General features: G+C 40.7%; 2 protein-coding genes across 2 annotated transcripts; one reads left to right on the top strand and one right to left on the bottom strand.

Annotated features, from left to right (window-relative positions):
- Nucleotides 1-1,672: 1,672 nt before the first annotated feature.
- On the top strand, nt 1,673-15,017 carry slc1a2a (solute carrier family 1 member 2a). Its single transcript, XM_086179323.1, has 11 exons — nt 1,673-1,679; nt 3,956-4,095; nt 4,903-5,055; nt 6,996-7,246; nt 7,334-7,442; nt 7,795-7,921; nt 8,042-8,275; nt 8,869-9,063; nt 9,649-9,783; nt 11,432-11,642; nt 12,624-15,017. The coding sequence occupies exons 2-11, from the start codon at nt 3,966-3,968 to the stop codon at nt 12,693-12,695; spliced, it is 1,617 nt and encodes a 538-aa protein (XP_086035449.1). The 5' UTR covers nt 1,673-1,679; nt 3,956-3,965; the 3' UTR covers nt 12,696-15,017.
- LOC147269071 (uncharacterized) lies at nt 14,963-18,434 on the bottom strand. Its single transcript, XM_086179336.1, has 5 exons — nt 18,273-18,434; nt 16,399-16,977; nt 16,254-16,313; nt 16,089-16,167; nt 14,963-16,002 (listed from the first exon to the last, which is right to left on the bottom strand). Exons 1-5 carry the CDS (start codon nt 18,337-18,339, stop codon nt 15,834-15,836), a joined length of 954 nt encoding a protein of 317 aa, XP_086035462.1. The 5' UTR covers nt 18,340-18,434; the 3' UTR covers nt 14,963-15,833.
- Between the last annotated feature and the right edge of the window lie 3,756 nt (nt 18,435-22,190).

Below are 22,190 nucleotides of genomic sequence, written 5' to 3'. Positions count from 1 at the left end.
ATCAGGACCCAATGGTCCTGGTGATCAGGAACCAGTAAGAGTTCTATCCTGCCAAGGTTCTAGAACCGTCTAAATGGACTCAATTTTACATAGCGCTTTTCTACCTTAGCGGCACTCAGAGCGCTTTACAGTGTCATCTCATTCACACACACACACACACACACACACACACACACACACACACACACACACACACACACACACACACACACACTCACTGATGGTGGAGGGAACCACGCATGGCACCAACCTACACATCAGGAGCAATTATGGGTTCAGTATCTTGCTCAAGGACACTTCGACATGGTCACCAGGGTCGAGGGTCGAACCAGCAACCCGTCAGTTGCTAGACGGCCACTCTACCCCTGAGCCATGCCGCCTGCCGTCTAGGCATCCAGGATCTAAAATTTGATCTAGATCACCTCCAAAGGATCCAGATAAACTCAATCTAAGAGGCCTTTTAGCTTTACAAATGTCCTGCTAAGGTAAAAACATAAACCAAACAAAATGACATGCACTTCACTTGCTGCAGTGTTTGTTTCAGTGTGCAGTTGGAAGTGCAGTGTTTGTTTGAGAGTGCAGTTGGAAGTGCAGTGTTTGTTTGAGAGTGCAGTTGGAAGTGCAGTGTTTGTTTGAGAGTGCAGTTGGAAGTGCAGTGTTTGAGAGTGCAGTTAAAAGTGCAGTGTTGAGAGTGCAGTTAAAAGTGCAGTGTTGAGAGTGCAGTTAAAAGTGCAGTGTTTCTTTGAGAGTGCAGTTGGAAGTGCAGTGTTTGAGAGTGCAGTTAAAAGTGCAGTGTTGAGAGTGTAGTTAAAAGTGTAGTGTTTCTTTGAGAGTGCAGTTGGAAGTGCAGTGTTTGAGAGTGCAGTTAAAAGTGCAGTGTTGAGAGTGCAGGTAAAAGTGCAGTGTTTCTTTGAGAGTGCAGTTAAAAGTGCAGTGTTTGAGAGTGCAGTTAAAAGTGCAGTGTTGAGAGTGCAGGTAAAAGTGTAGTGTTTCTTTGAGAGTGCAGTTGGAAGTGCAGTGTTTGAGAGTGCAGTTAAAAGTGCAGTGTTTGAGAGTGCAGTTAAAAGTGCAGTGTTTGAGAGTGCAGTTAAAAGTGCAGTGTTTGAGGGTGCAGTTGGAAGTGCAGCATTTGGAAATTCGGAAAGGCAGCCTGAAGACCTTTCTTGCAATGATGTGAAGAATTTGAAAACTTCTGTACAGTAAATGCATTTGATCTGTTCAAATAAGCTGTTTAAAATAGCTTTCATGATGTCAGTTGAATGTAGAAGCTTTAAATCAATAATTCAAATAATTTCTTCTTGGAGCTGTTTAAAAAAGGACAAAAAAAAGAGACGAAAAACCCTGCAACCAGGATTGTGTTTGCTGCTAATCTTAGCAGGTTGACTCCACCCTTTCTGTCTGGGTGCCTTCTGTCACACCTCCAGGTTCTTCAGTTTACCTTTACTCACCTCTCTGTAGCTGAATACCCAAGCATCTGTGGATATCCCTCAGGCAGGAAGTGAGATTTTTTTACAGACTGAAACCCTTTTTCAGAGGGGACAAAGCACTTTTTTGGAGGTTCTGACTGGATTTACCGACGCCTAAGCCATGACTTTGTTAATTTTCTCAATGACGCAGATGGCTGTGTAGTGAATCTCTACAAGAACAATCTAAATTTCGAACAAGTCGCAAAACAGCTGGTGAGTATCATCAGAGCAGGAGTAGCATGCAGTAATGTGGTAGTAGCTGATGACATGACTCATCAAAACATTGTCACTCTTCAAATATTGTTCAGCAGCTTTCACTTGGAGTCTGAATGATGCATCACAGGAAGCGTAGGAACGACTACCGTGCCAGAGTGAATCCTGCTTGTGTTACTGATGCGTGTGCCGTTCTTCTAATATTTTTGAAGTTAGTCAACAAAAAAAAAAATTGATTCGGCATCAATCTCAGAACAGCATAAACCTTGCATTGTGTGCATCTTGTCATGAGATGACAGTGGAAAAGACGTCCCTCACTGTTTTACCTTTGGTTTGGAGCTAAATTGCATGCACAAAAACCAGTCTGGAAGATTGTCTTGAGCTTTATTGAATCTTCAGAGCTTTATAGACACGAGTTGTGAGAAAACACCAAAGTTGAATGTGAGAACTTTAAATTAGTAATCCCCTCATTACGGCCGTCAGGCACGCCGTGGTGACACCTTGACTTTTCCTGGGAAGCCCCTTTTCTGTTACATAACTCAATCACTTGTGCTGGAGGTGCTAATTTTATCCTCTTTAAAAGGCTTAAGTCTCATCTGTGCTGGAGCACAGTGTATCAGACAGGTGCCAGTGGCTTTGCTCCCTTCTTACTTTTAAACCTTTCATTCTTTCATTCATGATTCATGATACAGATCAAATACTGAATAATCAAATGTGGGACTCTATTACATTACAATACTGCTTAAAATTCAAGCATCACCTCCTTTCCTGCTGTGAATTTTCTGCTAAACATTACAACTTTTTTCTTTCTGGGAGAAACGCATCTCCTCCTTTACAGCATTTGCTGACTAAAATGTAATTTTTTTTGTCTTTTCTTCCAGAACTAATAATCCAGGTGCTCAAGTCTCAAAGGTCAAACATCTCAATGATAGTCGCTGTTACATAACTGTGCAAGTCTGTACTCTCCAGAGGATTTAAAGGCTACACAGGGGAGAGCTCATCTTTAAGTCAAAGAGGCTTTACGCCAGACCACAACAAACCTCTGATGCTGCTCTGCTGATGTGATGAAGCAGCGCAGTAAAAGAATGAATAGAAAAGTGGATGTTGTGGAAAATGCGCATCTGTTGTTTCAATGCAGCCTCTGAGCACTTGTGTAACCCGCAAACAGAAAACGAGACCCATTCACCAACCACAAGACACCTGTGTTATATGGAGTACACACTTGTGGAATAAATAAATAAAAGTCCCGGTCATTCATGGCTTTTTGCAACATAACATGCAGGTTTCATCTCTGCCACCGTCGCCACCTTTGATTCAGCACAGACATGAAGTATCTCACATTATCATAAATTATCATGCATAGCATGAAGCAACAGCAGTGGCAGCAGGGGGAAGGATATGGGTAACAGCTGGTGTTCTGTTTATTCAAATCTACCAAGAAAAAGTGGAACAAAATTGTTTATAATGCAGATTATACACATGCTCATTATTGAATCGGCATTAAGTGTTTTGGAATGTCAGCTGCTAATTACAAAAGGCCATATGTGGTCTTTTGAGAACTTTATGTTCACTCAGAAGTCTTTTGAGCATGTGTGCATATTCCTATATGATTAACACTTTTTACAATAGATGCCGACACCCCCTTAACCCCAATGCAAATTTCCTATTGCCAGGATTTATGTTTGAGGAACCCTGACAAGCTTTGGAAAGCCTTACGTACCTACAAAAATGAATGAGCGAATCATTTTGACGGAATCTTTTTTGTTTCTAATATGTATCATACAGCAATTGGACTTCTCAATTGTGCTCAAACTTGCACACACCCACCTGATGGTTGCGTGTCCTCTGCTACACGCTTGCTTCCATGATATGTTCATGTGCTGCATTCATAGCTACGATAATTCACTGATTACAGTCTCCATATTTCATGATTTGGGTGGACCTCCTGCATCACTGGCCTTACAGGTAATATTATTATTATCATTAATGATCTTAGACTGGTGTCGTATTTTAGAAAAACTCAAAACCCAAAAGGTTCGATGTATTCACACGTATGGCCTCGAAGGGAGTACTACTCTGAAAAGTATCAGTCCATTCATGACTAGATATGACACTACCAGGATGTGGACTCGAGTGTGAGCCATGGTTGCTCCTGCTGTTTTCTAAATTATATATGTGGCATAGAAGTTTTACAATCTCTTCCACTCTGAAACACTTCCTCTCCATCATTCTGTAATATAATACCACCGTCTTTTTCTTTTGCCCTTATTTTGCAGTGCCAACAAAATGCAGAAGCAAGTGGAGGTCAGGATGGATGAGAGCCATTTGGAGCCCACAGTCGACACTACAGAGAACCCATGTGGCGCTCTGTGTGATAAAATCATGAAGAACATGGTTCTCACACTTACAATCCTTGGTGAGTTCCAGGTCCTGCATGCAAATTTGATATAACTCATCATTTATTTATCATTTATTATCTTTTTTTTTCTCATGGGGCTGAAGCAGATACTTTAGCATGCACTTAAGGAGTCCCATGATGCCTTTCAAACAGGTCTCTTAACTGTCATACAGGCAGACAGATGCACATTTACACTCGCGGGTTACAGGCATACCAGCCCATACAGCTATCAACAAAGTTTGCTTCGCTCCACTAATTTGAAACAATCTTTACTGTCTAGCGACGTTTATGCACAAAAACACTTCATCAGAATCTCCCCCTGCATGGTATCTACTCTCCATCAGCAATTGTATGAATATCCAATCAAAAAGCAGTTGCCAGAAAGCATTTTTCCGACAAGCCTTGAACATGAGTCTCATGTGCCTCAGGTACTACTCTACTATTACTCTATTAATCCGTTTACTGCTCCCTCCACCTCTGTATACAGATTTATCTCTCCTTTTATTGATGCCATGTGACTTCCTACTTTCCTGCAAATTAATGCCCATTTGATTTACCTCAGAACTCAAGTGGTCAAAACATGGAGTGACATCACACCCAAGTTAACCGCACAATTGCTTTTTACGTCTCAACTATAATAAGAACATCAGTTGGCTCTCAGATGATACCTTGAAGTATGTTATTATCTTTGCAGAATTATGTCGGCAAGAAGTGAGATTTCCTTTTTTATCTTTTAATACAGCCATTTTTCTACGGGGTTGTTAGTTTGTGACTGCTCAGAGTTAAGTGTCTTTGTATTTGATTTGTCTTTTCTGGTCGGCTCAGGTGTGTTTCTGGGCTCCATCGCCGGGATGCTGCTGCGGCACATATCACCTCTCCCTCCTGATGTTATTATGATCATCAGCTTTCCAGGGGAGATCCTAATGAGGATGCTGAAGATGCTCATTTTGCCTCTTGTTGTTTCAAGTCTGGTCACAGGTGGGTGAGCTACAGTAGTGGCAGCAAATGCCCTGCACCATTTGTTGAATTTGCTGACAAATGAGGCTGTATGGTGGTTGCGGGGGGGGGGGGGGGGGGGGGCACAGTGCCAGAGCACAGTGGGTTTTTACTTTATTGAGGACAAATTTTGGAGGCAACTGCATCTTTTGTACTTTGAGCCATACTTCAGTTAGAATGCACACCTCAATGCAAAATACACAATCTTTGTAGACAAAACGTGCTAGGTCGCCTGGTGCTTCTGGCAGCAGTTCACTGAAATTCCCATGCAAATTAAATGACAGGAGCTAATCCCCTACTGGAGCAGAAGAACAGTTTGCTCTCCACTTGTATGCTCTGAGATGCAAGTACCCACCTGATCACAGCAGCAACTGTCATCTCTCATATCAAAACAGTTAATGTTCATTTCTCCTGTAGATTGTCTACATTACAGATGCTCACCGGCTACACTCTTTTTTGTGAAATTTAGATTCCCACAACAAAAGTGCTTCCAAAACCACCACGTAATTTAAGAGGTAGTCGTCAGTGCTAAATCAAAATCAGCTGTTCAAAAGTTTCAGGTAAAATCAAGGTCAGTTTTCTTTAAAATAAGATTAAAATAGCTGTGGGTTTCTTTGACTTAGATGAGGACATCTGACTCAGGACTAAGGCTAAATTTAAAAATATCTGCCATATCAACTCCATATGTAATAAATAAAATATCTACACTTCCCTATAATCGATGGGGTCAATCTCCACGGTCACCACAAATGAATATTTCTGCTGTCTGAATAAATCAAATTAGGCAGCAGTCTTCTAAAAGCTGCAGTGTTATGAGTAAAAAAACTGTCTTTCTCTATAGTTGAGCAGGTAAACACTGCATATATTTGGAAGATGATTTTCAAACTGCGGCAGTCTCATAATGTAATACTGATGGATTTCTCCTTACATCGAAATTGCTTTGAAAGGGTTTTTTCCTTGCAGATAGGATAATTGCAGCCGCCAGTATCTACTTAAACGTTGTATAAGTAATATGTTTTGCTTTGAGATACACTTAAAAAATGTGACCTGTTTGGTAGTTGAGTTGTTCAGATCCTGTTATTCTCCATATCTGCAACTTTTTAGGTCCTATTACAATCTTATTCCCCAATAACCATTCAAACGTATGATAAACACAGCTATAAACTTTGGCAGTAATTTCAATCGCAACATTTTGGGAAATACCCTCATATATCATCCTCTCCAGAGCCACACAAGGAGGTAGTTATCCTTCTCTCCTCTGCATCAGGGAGCTGAAACCCGCAGGGACGAGCTAACTGCTAGTTAGCCGAGCACAATGAGTGATATTGGATGGGAAGTGTTAGCATACCTCCACCTTACCAGGTCCCCATCAAAATCTGTAGTTCCTCATGTGTGTGTTCTGGATGAAATAGATCAGATTCAGATTCCCACTTTGTCTTGATGTAATCCTCTTCATCTTCTCTTATGATGATTAGTAGCAGCAATGGCTCACCGGGGCTTTTTAAATTGTACTTATTATGTCGTGTGGAGTTTGATATTTTCATTTTATGCCTTGCTCCATGTTTCCTTTCTCTGAACAAGTAAAATTTGCCGTTAAAGTGCCTGTGGAGAGGAGTTCATGTTTGTAGAATTTTCTCAGACGCTATTCATTTATTTACATTTCCAGGTATTTCAATTTTTTTCTTATAAATATCTCTGCACATAATGCACAAAACATCCAGACTGAGATGTCACATACATGAACTCTGCAGCCATGTACAGGATGCACAGGTGGAGGCTTGATTGGAGTTTATGGTGATCTTTAGAAGGGTGAGTCGATGAAACACATCGATTTCAAGGATCACAAGAGAGGAAAAGTTTAATTCCTACCACAGAAACACTTTGGTAACTGTAAGATATTTATGTGAAACCTCTGCCAACAGGACTCGCTGGCTTGGATGCTAAATCAAGCGGGCGTTTGGGCACCAGAGCCATGGTGTACTACATGTCGACAACCGTGATCGCAGCTGTGCTGGGAGTGGTTCTGGTGTTGCTCATCCATCCTGGGAACCCAAAGCTGAGGGCCAATCTTGGACAAGGAAAGAAGAACGATGAGGTGTCGAGCATGGATGCTTTGTTCGATCTCATCCGAAACCTTTTCCCAGAAAATTTAGTGCAGGCCTGCTTCCAACAGGTGGGAGTCTCTGACAATTCTTCCACCCACAATATACAAGTATGAGCCATCTTTAAGAAGGTTCAGCTATTTCTTCTTCTCCTCCAGATCCAAACAGTAACTACTAAAGTACCCGTGCCCACGAACAGAACCAAAGCTCATCCACATTTCACAATCAAGAGGTCGCTTCAGTTCAAGGGTGGGATGAATGTCCTGGGTAGGTGAAACGTCTGATAGCGTGCTCACGGCAGTGAAATGAGCATTAGTACAAATCAACAGCGCTCTCTAAGAGATTACAATAAGAATGGAACATTAAGGGATTTATTGGCCGGTTATAAGGTTGTTTTGTTACACTGTTGTATGTGTACCTAATAAATCTACAAGTGAGTGTACACTGTTTTAACAGACAAACAAACAGGAACATAAACACTACCTCTTTGTTAAATGTAACAGTGTCACATTAACCAGGCTTTCTCATTTGCATCACTTTAAAATTTGTCATCCTGGACATTTCCATAGTTCAGGATCCCCATGAATTGCAACTCAGTTCATCTTTACTGTACTTTCAGGTTTGATTGGCTTCTTTGTTGCTTTTGGTGTCATTATGGGGAAAATGGGAGAGAAGGCCAAGCTGATGTTGGAGTTTTTCAACGTCCTGAACGAGATAGTTATGAGGCTGGTTAGTGCGATTATGTGGTAAGTCCAGCAGGCTCCCCTCCACATTCAAAAACTCTGTCGACGCAATACCCACTGTGTTTGAGCTTCCTCAGAAATGGCATGATATCCAACATCCTAACAGCAGCCTCGTGTCTCTAGGTACTCACCTCTGGGTATCGCCTGCCTTATCTGTGGAAAGATCATCTCCATTGCTGATTTGGAGGTGGTCGCTCGACAGCTGGGGATGTATATGATCACCGTCATAGTGGGACTCATCATCCACGGAGGCATATTCCTTCCGTTGATCTACTTTGTGATAGTGAAAGAGAACCCCTACACGTTCTTCATGGGATTATTTCAGGCGTGGGTCACGGCACTCGGAACAGCATCCAGGTATCTGATTTTGGATCTGTTTTTTTAGCTTCATTCCCCGATGCTGGTCAGCACTGACTGTTTGCCCTTTTACCTTGAGCTATATGGAAGATAACAACAGAAATTGTAATGCCAATGATGTATTCTCTCAAGCAACAACTTCTAACTTGGCCACCATGTGGGCTATATTTCATTTACTCTGTGTTTTATTAATGAAATTCTTTGCCCTCCTGAGTTGAGCTCGGTTCTTTTAAGTTTCCGCCTGCTTGCAGCCCCGCCATTTACAAGACACTTAATTATCAGAACAAACAACTGCTGAGTCACTTCTCTGCCTTCCTTGCTCTGAGATTTACTCTTAATTCAAAGTAGAATTAGCTCTTGATTCTTTGATGATGCAAAACTAGCCATTATAGCCTTTAAAAAAGAAAACAACCAATAAATTAGCAATTCAATTCAAGAACATTGTAATTAGGTTTCAACCATTTCAATTAGTTCTGTGTAGAAACTCTGTAATTGTTCGTAAGTCTTTATTTCTGGAAGTTTTTCTGCCAAATTGGGTGCTAAACTCATTTGCTGCGCATGTTGAAATAAAGCATTTTTTTAATTCCCCGCAGTGCTGGAACTTTGCCCGTCACGTTCCGGTGCTTAGAGGAGAACCTGGGCATTGACAAGAGAGTAACACGTTTTGTCCTCCCTGTGGGGGCCACCATCAACATGGACGGCACAGCGCTGTACGAAGCAGTGGCCGCCATCTTCATCGCTCAGATGAATGGGATTGTGCTGGACTGGGGCCAGATTGTGACTGTCAGGTGAGAATGTAGCTGATATCACAAAAAATGTGCAAGATTGGTAATAGATCAATGAAATGCTGCTCGACACTGAAAGTGATACATCAGCTAAACAATGCGTTTTCCCTCTCAAGTACCCAGAAATAAGTATCTTGAGTTCATGAAGTTTTTGTGCATTTTATGTGACCCCAGAATGCGAGAAGAGCCAGACACTTATATTTAGCTCGGTGCCAATTTGCTACTGACAGCTTTCAATAGCTACAGAAACAAAGCAACAGCAAAACTGTGCAAAACCGTCCAAGTGAAAACACCCTAGCGGTATAATCCACATCTTCTTCATCCAGCAGTGAGCTGAACCCTGAAACCCTGAGTTGAGCTAAAAACAATCTGTAACACTTCCCGTTTGGCCAGTTACCATGAAGCAGAAGTTTGTTGGTTCACAGCAGCGCGCTAGCTGTTTGGAGTCACACAGGAGTGATGCAACAGTGAAAAAAACAACGTGATAGTGCTCTTTTTATATTGCTTCACATCCCATATATATTATATACTCAGTTAAAAACACAGCTGTGGTTTATCCTCTGACCAATAATCTGGTGTTTTGTTCAGTATGACCGCCACCCTTGCCAGTGTGGGGGCAGCCAGCATCCCCAGTGCCGGGCTGGTAACCATGCTTCTGATCCTCACGGCGGTGGGGCTGCCCACCCAGGACATCAGCCTCCTGGTAGCTGTGGACTGGCTGCTGTGAGTTCTTTGACTTTTCATCTTAATATCACTTCAGAAGTCTTTAAATATCACATCGTAACCACACCCTCTGTTCTGCCTTTTGAACATATTTCAGCCTCATATAGTCGCACTTTTTGTGCTACTTTAATGTGCAACTTTGCTATGATCTAATTACTATTTTTGACTCCCAGGACCTGAAATAATAAAACCAATGTCATCATCACACAAAATTTGTAATCACAAACACATCGTGCACTTTTAAGTTGCAGCTTCAAAGCAAGATGAAAAATACAATTTTTCAACTTCTGGAAATCTGCTTAATTTTCTTTCTAGGGTGCAGTTCTCTGTTCCTGTACAGTTTTAAAAGCCTATAAATGACGTTAAAACTAATCCAGCAATCTTCTTTGACTTGTTAATATCCAAAAGTTTTTAATGAGGTCCGTCTTTAATTCTCTATTGATCTATTTTCTTAATGTTGCCGGAGAAATGTTACTATTTACCAAACAGCATATAATGACAAAAAATGAAATAAACTTTATCTTCATAGTTTCTAAAAATGCAGCTAAACCTTTAAACAGCTACATGTGGAGGGTTTTGCTGCTAGGCATGTTTTACCTCTCTCTCTCTCTCTCTCTCTCTCTCTCTCTCTCTCTCTCTCTCTCTCTCTCTCTCTCTCTCTCTCTCTCTCAGCTCTGGCTATGATGAAAACATATGGCTTTACTCTCCATATGCCAACCTGCTGATATCTCAACATCGATTCAAAAAAATTAGAAGTGCATTATTCAGTTGAGGAAAACAAGTATTGGCTCTTCCCTCTCCATTGGCAACAATGTGAATATTACTCATCTGTGAATAATCTGTTCCAGCTCACTTGATCACATTTATCATGTTGCTCCTCGGGCTAAACGGGACTGTGAGTAATTAATACGAAAGCTTATGAATGTTAACAAATTAATAAACTTGGAATATCTTCCACAGTGCTGCTGAGTGTCCCTTTGCTGCTTTTTCATGCACAAATCCAAAATGCTACCCTTTCCTGTGTGCATTATTTGCTGTGAAAAATCAAGTAGCAAACAAATGATAAGAGAGGGAACAGCTTGTGCTTCTCCATATTTTCCATCTTCTAAAGCTATTAAACGTGACCATGTAAAGGTAATCCCTGTGAGCAAGAGGCACAGGATCAGGCAGCTGTGATGGCTGTTTTCCTACTTTCACAACAAGCCCAACTCCTTTCTGGTTTCTTTTCATCCTGTGTGTTATTTCAGCTTTTTTTTTTTTTTTGTACAATGATGATGATCAGCATTCTCCTCATCTCAAAACCACCAGCCAGTTTTTATGGTTTGTTAGCCAGTTCTCCTTTTTTTTTGTTCCTATCTTACACCAACTGAGCTTGTGAATGTCACCCCTCAGCAACCGATCCAAATCAAGAAGGGTGCAGGCGTACTAGGCGAGGAGGAGGAGGAGGAGCTGATTCTGGCTGTCATTGATTATTATAACAACAGTTCCTTTTATCCATGCATTGACGCTCATCGTATGACCAACAGGGATCTCTTGAAACTTGTCACGAGTGGAGTCCCTGAATCAATAACCAGAATATTTATTGAGCGATTTCTTCAATATGCCACTTTTGTTCATTGTTTTTTCTTTATCTCTCTCCAACGTGCAGAGATCGTTTCCGCACCTCTGTAAATGTGGTTGGGGACTCATATGGAGCAGGAATCGTGTACCACCTTTCCAAAGACGAGCTCGACTCTTTGGATGCCCAACAGCCCCGGATGGATGACTTTGAAATGGCAAAAACACAATCCTTCTTTGAAAATAACACCAACCAGAATGTATACGCTCACCACAACTCAATCTTGATAGACGACTGCAAGGTACATTTCACGTTAACGGATATAGAGACTTGTATGTAGAGACGCCCCCTCCAGCTCTGTGTCTGTGTTTGTCTTTGGTTGCTCGTCTGTGTTTGTGTATCATCTCCACGTGACTTCCTATACCGGTGTCTGTGTGATTAGCGTGTGTCAGATATTTATTGAGGCAAACATGCGTATACAGTATTTCTTTATTTTTTTATTCACCTGTTAGTCATATGAAAAAGCAGTTTTTATGATACCGGGTGCATCCAAATAAGACGTTACCAGATACTTTCTTTAAATGATCAACTAATAAGGTTTTTCTCTTGTTAAATCCACATAAATGTGTTTTTTTTTCTATTCCAAAACAATTTAGAAATGCTTTGTCTTGTACACAATTATATTTGACTTGTATTCTGCTGTGATACGCCTGGGATTTATTGTTTTATCTTTCTTTTGTTTACTTAAATGGACATGTATTTATGTATTTGCGGCCCTGACCAAATTACAGTTGTCCCTCATTGTCCATCTGTTTCTAATGAGTTATTGTAGCCAGTGGTATTCATAAAGACTGCTGTTTCATCCAGAGTAAATCATGAAATGCCTATTTTTGATCTCGTATTGCACACAGCAACAAAGCGACTGCTGTTATTACATTCCTGAAAACCTCATATTGTAGAGCCATCGTGTTTATTACATTGCCTGTGTGATGCAACTTTATTACGGATGAGCATTGTAATTCGGTTGGGCAGAGAATCCATTAAATACATGGCCAACTCTGAAAAACATATTTTCTGTGACTCCAAAATGAAGGTACTGTCATTTGTGTATCATTGTACATGAAAGTTGTATTTTGACTGTCTCAAAGTCACAACTCCACCCCCACACCCCAGGGCCAATGGCCTGGGTGTGAAGGCTTCTCTGCTCCCAACCGCTGATGGTTTGTTGATTCATGACGGTGCCTTGGGCCCATAGTTAGATGTTGTTAATAACTGCTTACAGGTTACCATGGGAAAAAACGGCAAGACGGCAGAGTTCTCTCTTGTTGAGGAGGAACCATGGAAATGCGAGTAAAGCAGCAGATACAGATGCTGCTGCGCCTTACCCTGAGTTCCACAAGCTTTCACTTCCTGCCGACAAACCTGTAGAAAAAAAACAAAACAAAAAAATAAAACACATTGAAAGAATAAAACCACAAAAAAAAAAAAACAACCACAATACGTAGAGTCAACTGTTCTGAAGACCTGACTACAGCCACTACTGGAGAAAAATGACTCACCTCACCTAGATGTTGCTTTTTTGAACTCACAAGGAAGCAGTTGCACATGGGAATAATACACTCGGTTGACAAGACTCTGGGCCTTACTTGGTGCTGTTGCGAGCTTCCTGTTCTGTCAACGACATCGTTCTTCTACCTTTTGCAACATCTCATTTTCTTTTTTATATAAGCATTTTCTTTGTAGCTGAAAGAGTGCTAATGATGGCCTTGCCAGTATCATTCAAGGACCAAGTCTAAGTTCAAGTTTAAAGAGCATCAGAACTTGATAGACTGGAACGTTGGGGGTTTTAAATGTGCTCATCCTGAAGGGTCTTGTGTATCTCAGCACTCTGTGTACTATAATGGTGGTAGTGCAGGTTGGTGTAACTGCATTACTTTGACTTTTTGACTTAGGGGATTACACTCTGATGTCACAGACACGCACACATGCACACACACATGCACACACACACGCACACACACACACACACGTAGACATGCAAAGTCAAGCCTAAGAAGCAAAGCTTAGGACTTAGACTTTAATAGGAGGAGGTGTGGCCTCCAAATGTGGCAACAAAACAGCACAGGATGACGTGCAGAAAACAGAGCACGTGAGGGGGAACCCTCGGAGTTGTGTATTGCATTGCTCTCTGTTTTGTTTCAAACTGTTGATTTGGTTGCTATTTGATAACCTTGCCTTGAAGATGTCAACTGCAAAGTGCAGTCAGCGTAAAACATTTCTAGATTAAACTTATTCACTTAAGTTGCGTAATGAAACTCGTATTTTACTTGGAGAAATACATTGTAGCCACCTTCCAGCTTCAGTAGCGGGTTTGAGGATGGCTGGGCCCTCCTCATGGGTTCTTTCTTGGATTTTGTAGCTGTACACTTAGATACGAATGGCGAACTTGTGATGACATGTCGGATTAATTGGTCACGTCTGTTTAGCATGTGTTCACGAAGCTCCGCCTCCAGCATTAAAGCCACAAGGTCACTGGATGTTGGCTGAATCTGTGCGTGTTGTTTAGCTGTGTAGCAACTTAAACTGGGGTGTTTATCTCTCTTGTTTGATATAAGCAACAGCGTGTGTATTCATGTTTAAAGTGCCTCCTTGCACTTTGTGTATATACTTTCTTTAGTGTATAAAAAAAATGTATAGAGCTGACATTTTTTTGTCATCTGTCAGAATTGATTTTTGCTATGCTAAAAGTTTCTATAACTATTACTATATCTATAAAATGAAAATAGAGAAATGTTGATCATCCTTTAACGGAGGTAGTTTTATTCATAGTTTGTGAACATTTATCAAGAAATAATTTCAATCGATCTGTTCAGAAAACACTCCATCCTGAAAGGGTACTTGTTGCTGGCGGGGGGGTTATGAACCCCTCAGTTCACTTTGTGCACTTCTGGCCTCTTCAAGCCCAATATTGTACTTTTGAGGGAACGCATGTATCTCTGAAGGAACATTCTTCACAAGTACCCATGAAGAGTGTAAAACTATTACATACCACCATTTCTGAGTGTCTGCTGAGCTCCTAATGGTTGTCAGGGGAAGAAATTCTAAAAACTTTCCACTTAATTCACAAGTGAATGTTGTTTTGGTTATTCAAAGGTCACAAGCACATTAAAACTAATTTTGTGTGCATGAGGATATTGCTGTTGGCAGCTACAGTATGTTGTGAGACCTCAGCAGGCCATCCAGAGTGTGGTTCAAGCATCCCTGACTAAAATTAAAAGCCCATTTTTTTCAGTTTAATGCAATAGCGTAACAGGATATTGGTCCTTGATCAGAGTATGTTCTCAGGAAGCTCGTGTAGCAAGTTGTAGTTTTTTTTTTTTTTTATGAACACGTGGAATTGTACAATCATTAGAGAATTCAACTTATATTTTCTATGTCTCTTTGTTTCCATGCACAGGAATCTATTCAGTACTTGTTACTGTCATTCATTGTGAAGGAGCATGTGTTTTGAATACAAGCAGCATTGAATATACAAAGTAAACAACAGAGACAAAATATGTTTGTCATGGAAATGGATTGAAAATATGTAAATGTTTTAATACTCATGTGTAAATATCAATGGAAAATGAATAAAAGTTTATTGATGAGCTGCTGTTGTTTTTTTTTCTTTCCGTTATGTTACAGCACAGTAGAACAGATAATGACACTTTTTGGTTGTTGAGAAAAGCTCCAGAGCTAGCAGGCGGCGTACGGAGTCCTTGGGTAGCAGTGTAAAAAGAAATGTGAAAAAAAGAAAAAAAATAGATGTACACAAACATACACACACACACACACTCATTCATATGAGCATAACGTAGAACTTGCGCCCTCAATTGATTTACTTTATATTATTTAACAAGTTATATCTGTTATCAAAAAAATCAATTCCATTGAAGGAGCAAGTGATATCTCATGACTTCACAATTGTATTCATCTATTTATCTCCTCTGTGGCGACCCCAGGATTCCGTAAAAAAACTGTTCAGTGCACAAGAAACCCAAAAGAAACAGCTTAATATAAGTTACAATCCACAACACACTCATCAATAATGTTATTACAAAAAACAAAAAGTATGAAAAATAATCCTATAATCAAAACACTTTAAAAACATAATTTAACTTATTATTTTGGTCTGCTCACTAATGATATTTTTAAAAAGTGCTCGATTTGCTGTTAAAAGAAATGCAGCAAAAAAATGTTTGAAAATGTATTTGCACTTCTTGTGTATTATACAGCTAAAAATCAAAGTCATAGCAATAAATAAAATGACTGTTGCTGCAGTTTCAGATTAAAGGCATGGGAAGGGTCTTTGAAAGTCAGCAGGAGCGCCACACCATGATTCTAATTCATGCTGGGCGACAAAGCTTTTGCTCAGTCTTGCTGTGGATCTAATTCTTCTTCTCAGACAACCAGCGATGAGTTTCCAGCATCCGGAGGGATTTTGTCCCTGGCTTCAGTGTGAATATGTCTCTGGAAGCTCATCCAGGGGGATGACCGTGTACTCCGATGCCTTTCCATTTTCCCTGGGTGCGTCTCTGTGAATGAAAGTCTCCATCTCTACCTCCCTCTGCTGGTGTGAGGGTTTTCCCTCTTTCTTGGATGCCTGGTTTGGTCCATTCCACCTTTGTAGAAAAATAATGAAAAGATTAATATATTTGATCAAAATAGTAAACTTGAAAATATGATGTGCATGTTGTTTAAGACTTACTTGTCTCTGGTGGCAATTGCAACACACAGCATTATCAGAGCTGCTACACCAACAATGAAGCCGACGATGATGATCCAGTCTGATGATACGGGAGAGTTGGAGTTAAGACAGGTTCTCCTCACAAGCAGGAATCTCTTTGATTAAATGTACTTTTCCCAGACTCACCTGGTGTAGAGTGTCCTTTGTGCTGTGATTTGTCCTCGGCATTAGGTTGTACAATATGTCCTACCAGATCAGAAAGGAAATTTCATTTTAACATTTAAAAAAATGTAACATGGGAGTTATACAGGTGTAGGTGTAGGATATTTACTCGGAGTTGGCTGGACGGCAGAATTTTTTTGAACAATCTGTGTCTGAATAGTTTCTTCTATAATTTCTAATCCCAATCCTTCCTCTCTTGGAATCTGGGGTCCAGTAGTTGATGATGCAGTTTCTGTGCTGGAGCTGAAGCTGCTGGAAGGTGTAGACGGGGGCTGGTCCGGGGCCTCTCCATCTCCAGAGCTTGAACTCAGCATCGAGAGGTCAGTGAAGGACGAGTGAGCATTTTTGGACACTGAACTCAGGTCTGCTGTGACATTTGACTGATCTTCATTTGGCACTGGAGGAGAGCTGAAGTTGGACAGAAGGGTTTCGGTGGCATCACTTCGCAGCACCGCAGATGTGGAGCTCGGACTTGTGGTTGCCACATTTTCACGCTCATTTCGAAGGAACTCATCGCCGGAGCCACTTGCTGCGAGGCCCTCGTCTGATTCAGATGATGACTGAACGGTCGTGGTTTGAGGTGATCTAGTCGTGAGTGAGGGGATGAACAAGTTCTCCACCAGGAACCCGTCAGTCAGAGCCTCTCTGAACACGTCATCCTCGGATTTGGATGGGATCTGGGTCACAGCTGAGACAAAGAGACGGAAAAAAACCAAAGATCAGCAAGAGTGTTTGCTCACCAGTTCTATCATAGGAAGGAAAGTTACCAAGTTTGTTCAGTTGTGTTAACAAATGACCACACAAAGACAACACGCAACGCCCTGGATTCTTGTATAAACGTGCGTGTTGGCCTTTGATGAGGTGTGGTGAGAGTCAGTAATGATTAACCCTGATGACTAATCTCCTATAGTGGGTTCACAAAAGAGGTCTCATCAGCAGTAGATTACCACGTGGTGCAACCAGTAAAAACCTGCACAAAACTGTTGTAGTGGCAGGAAGCTTTTATCAGCAAATTGCTTTGTTTTTTGTGATATTTTCATGCTGCACGTATAGTATTACACTGCATATATTAACGATGCTCAGTTCTCCTTTTTCATTTACAAAGTATCAATACAAAACTACAGAGAAGAAACAGGGGGAAAAAAACCTGCAATAAATACATAAGTACTTCCAGCATATCAACTAGCCGTTACCCTTCCTTGGAAGCTTCCTCTAATGAAATTGAAAAATATTGAAAAAATTCTCACAGGGTACAATTGGCGAAGAGAGAAATATCACAACGGGGAACATTTATATGAAAGCTGGATTGATCGGAATTCTGAGTTTTAAACGACGGAAGCCGGATGTGAAGCTAAATTAAGGGAGACCATCATCTAACACATCAGTATACCTTTTTAACGACTGATTTGGATGGTAATCATCTGCTGCCTTGTACAGTTACTCTTAAAAAAAAAGTAAATTAAAAAGAGATTAGAATCGAGTCACAAATCTCTCCTCCGCATTCTTGCTCAGTCACGTTCAGCTTCAGTGAGAAGTTGCTCAAACTCGTGTAACGGCTTCTTTGCTGATCTTTGGTTTCACCTCATTCAAGACATTAATGCACCTCCTGGAGCAGCTCAGCACTTTTTTACAAAGACCTGTGTGTGTGTGTGTGTGTGTGTGTGTGTGTGTGTGTGTGTGTGTAATTCGGAGCTGCCAGTGAAACCTGCACACAAACGATGAAATACTACTCTTAAAGAAAGACTGAAACATTAAGAGAATCTCAGGCAGCAGAGGAGGAAGTGCTGACTCACGGGGTAAGAGAAAGGACACAATTTCACAGGTCTGTTCGGTAGATTTGCTGCATGAGAGCGCAGCATCCTGACAGACAAATGTCCCTTCCGTCTCATTCATCTGACCAAAGCATGAATATTCTGACATAGGTTTTTATTTTGTTTCTAAGAGATATAAATAAAGAAATTCATAGAAAGGGCTGTCACTTACTGTTAACCGTCGTGGACTGGACTGTGGCGAAAAGTCCAAGAATAACGCCGAACAGAAGAATCGTCATATCAGACAATGTGGGTGAAGCCTTGAAGTGAAGGTTACTGTTGGAGCACCAGGCGTGTTTGTCAGTCTGAATTGAGGCTGATGATTCATGCTGCTGCCTTTTATACACAACAGTAGGTATGAGTTACATCAGTACAATGGCTGGCAGCAGACAACAGGAGGGCCGGGACACCTGTGAACACACCCTCCACACACACACACACACACACACACACACACACACACAAACTTTCTCACGCTTTTTCTGATGCGGCGGCACAAACATTTAAGGAAGATTCCCAGAAAAATGTACCTGCATCTGGGAAGTTCAGTTCCAGAACATCCCCCAGAGGATTTACCAACCGAACCACACAAAGAAATCAAACTGTATTAAACTGGGAAGACCAAGAAATACTTGTTTGAGCAAAAAGTTCAATATTGATGTGAACATGTTGCTGTGCAGTCAATTTCTAATAGGCCAAACACTTTAGCTGATCGTAAAAACGTTATTGATCTTGGCATCTTATACTAAGACGGCCGGGGAATCACTGCTGCTTCTACATACCAACATATGAGAACAAGGGAATAGAAACCCTAAAAATTATGTGACCGTGCTCAGTTTGGCCCCAAAATCTCAAGCTACAATAATTATTTACACTCTGCTGCTTATTGAAATGTGTTTGTATTCATTTGTGTCATGTTATTGTTGTCAATTAAGAGTAAACAAATAGCTGTAGCCTGATGGTTACACACAGCCAGAGACACCGAACGCAACCCATCAAGAATGACAATTGAATCTATTGAAGGTGTAACAAGAAAACCCTCGGAATGCTCGGACCTCCTCCCAGCTGAGCTTTCAGCTCCGTCACTTTGGTGGTAAATAATCACACTAGAGAACACACCTTTACTATGGATAATGTTGCTGTCCATCAGGTGAAAACAGCCCAGTGTCTTTGGATGTAAATCAAATGACGTTTGCTCCATCATATTTCCTGTAACCAGTAGGTGGCGCTATGACAGGGAGTTAAATTCAGTCCAACCACTCCATTTTCCTGATCCACAGTGAAATATCGAAAAATGGAACGCCGATTAACGACAAGGTTTAAGGGAATGACCATGCCAGCTAACCCCAGACACACCAAATAACAGGGTAGACAGTGAACAAAAGAAACAAACACCTCAGATGAATAAAACTCTTTGGCTGATATTCACCAGAATGTCTAAAGAGATTAATGATGTTTTAGAGGAAACAGCACACCCTCTCACCAGCTCTTCCTTATCATCTTCCATCAATCAAAGGAGAGTTTCTCCAAAACAAGAACATCATTTGTCAAAATCTGAATATCATACTGCATGAGCTCAGTATCAGTTCCCTACAGGCAATGCCTACTAATGTGACATGCTGGTATTTGACGGAAATGGTGGTGTCACTGCAGACGTACAGCCTCAGGCTGGCTGGCTGGCTGGCTGGCTGGCTGGCTGGCTGGCTGGCGTACTCTGGAGTTTGCAAAGTTCGTCATCAATTAGTCAACATGTGTAGGTGTGCACTTGTCCAGTCTTGTACTCCACACCCAGAAAATGTTCTTCCCTTTTTTTTAAAATTTCTTCCTTTTTGTTACAGTTAAGCGTGTCATTGTACAATAAAAGTTATGATCCATCACCCTCCAGGCTTTAACACAAATCTGCTGTTCACACGAGTGCAGCAGTCAGCTCCCACCAGCTGGAATAGAGACATGGCAGCACTGGGCTCTCCTCCGTGCTGCGGTGTCTTACTAGTTCCACACAATTTGTCTTATTATCTTCATTTCAATGAGAAAAGCACATCTCCTTCAGGAGATTCAAGCATTTTCTATTGAAACAATTAAACTCGATAATGGAAAGTCAGTCGGAGGAACATTTCAGAGGTCCTATCTCAAACACTTACAGAGCTTAAATGTTCATATTTCCTTATCAGGTGTCCCATTTTATATACACTTTACATATTTGAACAGAGGACCGACCAACCAGTTATTATGTGTTTTAACTCATGAACTGGGAGACTGATTGAGACCATATTTGGTCATTGCATCCTTTGGATGATGCCAAGTATGCTGCTATAAGCTACGCCCATTTCCACCCAAACTTTTTCAAATTCTTCTGTAAAAATATTTATCTAAGTAAATATTTATTACTATTAATGTTTTTTTGGTCTCAAATTCATTCAAATTCTCATTGATAGCAATATTATATTATATTATATTATATTATATTTTATTATCTATAAGTCAGATTTTTCTAGCTGTGCTAAAGGTCCTACATCTTACAAATTAGTTATTGCTAAAGGATCTGTGGTTCTATGACAAAATATAAAGTATAATGACATTTGTAGTTCACTTTTTATCTTAACTACTGACATTTTGGAAACTCCAAAACTTAAAAAAAAGATTTAAGTTTTAAGTCTTGAGGGTTTTGGGGTTTTTTTTGGTCGACCAACACGAGGGTGAATCAATAGTGACAGAATCCTGAATTTCAGGGTGAGCTGTTCAATTAGCAGCAGTATTTCACTTTGGTTGAAGGTTTCTTTTTTTTCATCTTTCAAAGGCGAGTCTTTTGAATGAAGCTGTGATCATTTGATGCTGTGAGTCCTTTTCTTCTCAAATAGAAGTGCATTGAAATCTTGAAAGGAAAAACCCTCAACTTCAAAAATGGTCTGAATCCAGGCACAGCTGGACAAAATGCAGCAGCATGTGGGGAAAATTTAAGAGGATCCGTCTTAGTGCTCTCTCTTGCTGCTGCACACGTCCCTTTCAGTGGATGACTACCATGTTTATCATCCCAAAAACACATATTCTGTCTGTGTAGATGAACTGTCAAACATTTAAAAAGGTATTAGACAAGGAAATGTTTGTTGAAAAAAAAAATCTATGAATGAAAATGAATTTATGAACCGAGACGTAGTGGCAGATTATAGATTATACAGATGATACCAGCCTGGGAATGTGAGTAACTTTTTGATGACATCAGCCATGTGAAATGTTTTCAGACTTCTAATTCATGACCGTGACACACGGGGCTTTCGTACCTTGGGTTTGGTTTTTTTTGCAGCCTGTGTAAGAGAACAGAGGAACACGGAAGTTCCAGAATCTATTATTCCTCAGAGGAAGTTCTATCAGTTTCACAAACTTCATCAAAATCCGACCGCAGCTCTCCTCAACAGACCGAAGAATCAGTGTTGGGGTTTGTGACACCTTTTTTTTTCCTTAATAAGGAAACATCTGAAAAACCTTGGCACAGTAAAAGAGGAAACAAAACACTGAGGAAAAACTGACATCTCTGTTCGGTTATAACTAATTTACTGTAAGCTGCGAGTTTGAACGCACGTGATGCAAGGGTTGGGAATATTGCTGCCAAATCTCCATTTATCAATCCATAGCTGTTGAGGTCCAAACTGACCATCCAAAGAGCCACAATGTTCGCACGTCTGAACAAGTCTCAAACAATTTAAGTTGACTTATATTTCAGAAAGCATTAGTATGAGTAAATATGTCAAACGTAGCTCACAGAGCCTCTTAAAGATGCCGTAGTCTTAGAGTGGGTGGGACCGTTTCCACTCCTTTGAACATTTAATGACACTTTAATCTGACAAGTGACAGACTCTCGCTGACATCTGCCCTACAAAATATTGGCCAAACTGCCACAGAGTAAACAAGCCTCTTCGGAGTTTCCCGTTACCACATGCAATGGGAGTGTTGAAGAGGAAGCAACTCGAAACTGTGAGGAGGAGCGGCTGTAGGGGCCAAATGCAGATCATTCCCGCGATCACACTACACAACGTGTTCAGACCAGACACTCTTGTGAAATATATTTTTATTCTGATGGAAATCTTAAAAGGAA

The sequence above is a fragment of the Aulostomus chinensis genome, chromosome 2 (assembly GCF_037954235.1).
Source record: "Aulostomus chinensis isolate RoL2024-O1b breed Wild chromosome 2, RoL_Achi_v1.0, whole genome shotgun sequence".
Taxonomy (NCBI): domain Eukaryota; kingdom Metazoa; phylum Chordata; class Actinopteri; order Syngnathiformes; family Aulostomidae; genus Aulostomus; species Aulostomus chinensis.
Note: the sequence above shows the minus strand (reverse complement) of the source record. Positions and strands in the feature narration are given on the sequence as shown.